Source organism: Nansenia antarctica (genome assembly GCF_963989245.1).
Source record: "Nansenia antarctica genome assembly, chromosome: 5".
Taxonomy (NCBI): Eukaryota; Metazoa; Chordata; class Actinopteri; order Argentiniformes; family Microstomatidae; genus Nansenia; species Nansenia antarctica.
Window position 1 is genome coordinate 47,962,565 of NC_137690.1, and position 3,570 is coordinate 47,966,134.

Genomic DNA, 3,570 nt, shown 5'->3' on the forward strand with positions numbered 1-3,570 from the left:
GGTGTGGTCTATCTTTTGAATGTGATGAAGGAGGTGTCAGTTATGTCCCTCTACACAATATACCAACATTTTATAATGTCACAACATTGTCATTTGGCTGCGTTATCATCCGTGGTGTCAACCATAAGTCATGATATTGCACCGCGCAGGTTCATTTAACTGCATATGCTATGGGAAATATAAAAAACGTGTTATTGCAGAACATTTATTACATTCCCAATAAGGCTTCCCGTGAATTATTCTCATATCGGACCATTGGTGGACCAATGGCCCACGAGACGCATATATATTTCACATCATTAAGTTATGAACATGATCCATTTGACGATATCACCTAGAATGGAAGACAACAATAAAAAAAAAAACTGGCATGGCATGTCGACATTCAAGGCTTGCGCAACATGAACGATCTCGTCAACCTGAGAGAGAGAGAGAGAGAGAGAGAGAGAGAGAGAGAGAGAGAGAGATAGGGAAAGAGAAAGAGAAAGAGAGAGAGAACGCGCGCGTTTGGAGTCTTGTGTCTGCGTTTCGTAGCATACGCATGGATGCACGGTGGTTATCAGGAACCAGTAGACCTACACGTTCTCAACGGACTGAGAGCAAACGGTAGGCTTAGTTGTTTTAGACGAGAGAGAGAGAGGGGAGAGAGAGAGAGAGAGAGAGAGAGAGAGAGAGAGAGAGAGAGAGAGAGAGAGTGTGTGTGTGTGTGTGTGAGAGAGAGAGAGAGACAGAGAGAGAGAGAGAGAGAGGGGGGGGGGGGTAGAGAGAGAGATAGAGAAGGAGAGAGAGAGAAAGAGAGAGGGAGGGAGAGAGAGAGAGAGAGAAAGTGGGAAAGGGAGGGAGAGAGAAAGAGAGAGAGAGAAAGCGCGCGTTTGGAGAGCCTCTCTCTCTTTCGCTGTTCTGGACTGTGGCGCTCCTCCCCTCGCCGTAGCGCGTCTTTCGCCCTTTCCGGAGTCATTTCGGCGCTCCCGTGCCAGTGCTCGCAGCTGTCTTACTGTCGCCCGATAACCAAACGACGGACTTTACCGAGAGAGCAAACCCGACGGATTCAACTTTGACAGGTCGTTGAACTTGTTTAGTTAAGTCGGAAAGAAAAAAAGGACACATGACAAGAATGCCTTCAACAGCCCTCCTATTTCCACATGTTTGAAATCTCTTCAACCGTCTAAAGGCTGTAGGAATGTGGAATAGAAGCCACCGGTGAGTGGTGTATGATCAACTTCTACTGTTTTCCTCAAGGGCTGTTGTGTGTTGTGTGTTGAACTTATATATATATTATATATATATATATATTTTGTATAACATTTGAGTCGAGATGTACTTTTCTCGCTCCGTTGAGTGTCTCATGCTTGCACATTAACCACACTAGACATGTCATGCCATTATGCACACGCTGCAGGCGTTGCATGCCATTGTTATGGGCATACCAGACAATGTTGAAAATACTCATGATCAAATCTGCATGCTAAAAACGTTTAGTTTTTTTTCCCCCGTTTAAAAAAATAATAATATATAAATAACAATGATTATTTATTTTTTATTTTTTTATTTTTAAAGGGCTACTGAAAAAAACTAATATTGTGGGAGACAGCCACATATTTGTTGTTTGAATTGTTTACATATATCAGCCTGAACACTGAAACGGTCTCCTTTCTTTTCCTTCCACTTAGTAAAAGCGCCTGTCTTCTCTCCACCACACCATGGCCACAGACATGAACCTCAGCTCCTTGATGAATGTCTCCGACATTCTCCACAACCACACCAGGGGATGCTCCCTCACCAGGACCGGCTTCCAGTTCTACTACCTCCCCACCGTCTACATCATGGTCTTCATCACGGGGCTGATCGGCAACAGCCTGGCCATATGGATGTTCGTGTGCCACATGCGCCCCTGGAGCAGCATCTCCGTCTACATGTTCAACCTCGCCCTGGCTGACTTCTGCTACGTCCTCTCTCTCCCCTTCCTCATCTTCTACTACTTCAACAAGACCGACTGGATCTTCGGCGACGTCCTCTGCCGGCTCCAGCGCTTCATGTTCCACGTCAACCTCTACGGCAGCATCCTGTTCCTCACGTGCATCAGCGTCCACCGCTACACCGGGGTGGTCCACCCAATGAAGTCCCTGGGCCGGCTCAAGAAGAAGAACGCCGTCCTGACCAGCGCGCTGGTCTGGGTGGTGGTGGTGGTGGGCATATCGCCCATCCTCTACTACTCGCGGACAGGGTCCAAGCGCAACGCCACCACGTGCTATGACACCACCACGGAGGACGAGCTGCCCGGTTACTTCATCTACAGTATGTGCATGACCGTGTTCGGCTTCTGCATCCCCTTCGTGGTCATTCTGGGCTGCTACGGCATGATCGTCAAGGCGCTGATATGCAACGACATGAACAACACGCCGCTCCGGCGCAAGTCCATCCACCTGGTGATCATCGTGCTGGCGGTGTTCGCCGTGTCGTACCTGCCCTTCCACGTGATGAAGAACCTGAACATGCGGGCGCGCCTGTACTTTCAGTCGTCGGACATGTGCGACTTTAACAACCGCGTGTACGCCACCTACCAGGTGACGCGGGGGCTGGCCAGCCTCAACAGCTGCGTGGACCCCGTGCTGTACTTCCTGGCCGGGGACACGTTCCGCAGGAAGCTCTCCCGGGCCACCAAGAAGGCCTCCAGGAAAGGGGAACCGACAGCCCAGTCCAGGAGCGAGGAGACGGCGCTCAACAGCCTCCCCGAGTACGGAGAGAACGGAGACAGGAAGCTTTGAGAGGGGTCCGGGTCTGGTCTGGGTCTGGGTCTGGTCCGGGTCTGGTCTGGTCTGGGTCTGGTCCGGGTCTGGTCTGGTCTGGTCTGGGTCCTGGTCTGGTCCGGGTTTGGTCCGGGTCTAGGTCTGGTCTGGTCTGGCTCTAGGTCTGGTCTGGTCTGGCTCTAGGTCTGGTCTGGTCTGGGTCTGGGTTTGATCTGGGTCTGGTCTGGGTTTGATCTGGGTTCGGGTCTGGGTCTGGGTCTGGTCTGGGTCTGGGTCTGGGTCTGGTCTGGGTCTGGTCTGGGTCTAGGTCTGGTCTGGTCTGGGTCTGGGTCTGGTCTGGGTTTGGGTCTGGGTCTGGTCTGGGTCTGGTCTGGGAAGGGAATATGAACCTTTATGGGTCGTTGACTCATGGGGCCCTTGGTGGTCATCTTCCAGTGACGATAATGGATAGGATCTGTACCGTGGTTTCCACTCGGTCCCAAGGCCCTTTACTGTGTGTTGTAAAGAGGGAACTCAACTCAACCTCCACCATTTACAAGGGTTTGTATGAGCACATAATAGAGGGGCCATGGCCCAAGACTGTGGGTGCTTTACGAGTGAAGGAACATATCTCAACCGACAATGCTGGCGGTCTGGTGATAACCTCAATTGCTCCACCATGTAGTTAATGCTCTCGCATTAATTGTAGATATACCCTGAGCTATTATCCTGTGGCAATGTGCAGTATTTACACGTGTGTTTTGAGGAGGCCGTTCTCATTTAATTGCGTCTGTTACTTGTGAACTGAAAAAAATGCTCGTCCGCAGCCAAACGAAAAAAAAAG

General features: G+C 50.5%; 1 protein-coding gene across 1 annotated transcript; it reads left to right on the forward strand.

Moving 5' to 3' along the window:
• Positions 1–1,175: 1,175 nt before the first annotated feature.
• On the forward strand, positions 1,176–2,765 carry p2ry1 (purinergic receptor P2Y1; the record flags this gene model as incomplete). The annotated part of the gene is made up of 2 exons (XM_080532389.1): positions 1,176–1,200; positions 1,671–2,765. Exon 2 carries the CDS (start codon positions 1,701–1,703, stop codon positions 2,763–2,765), a length of 1,065 nt encoding a protein of 354 aa, XP_080388515.1. The 5' UTR covers positions 1,176–1,200; positions 1,671–1,700.
• Between the last annotated feature and the right edge of the window lie 805 nt (positions 2,766–3,570).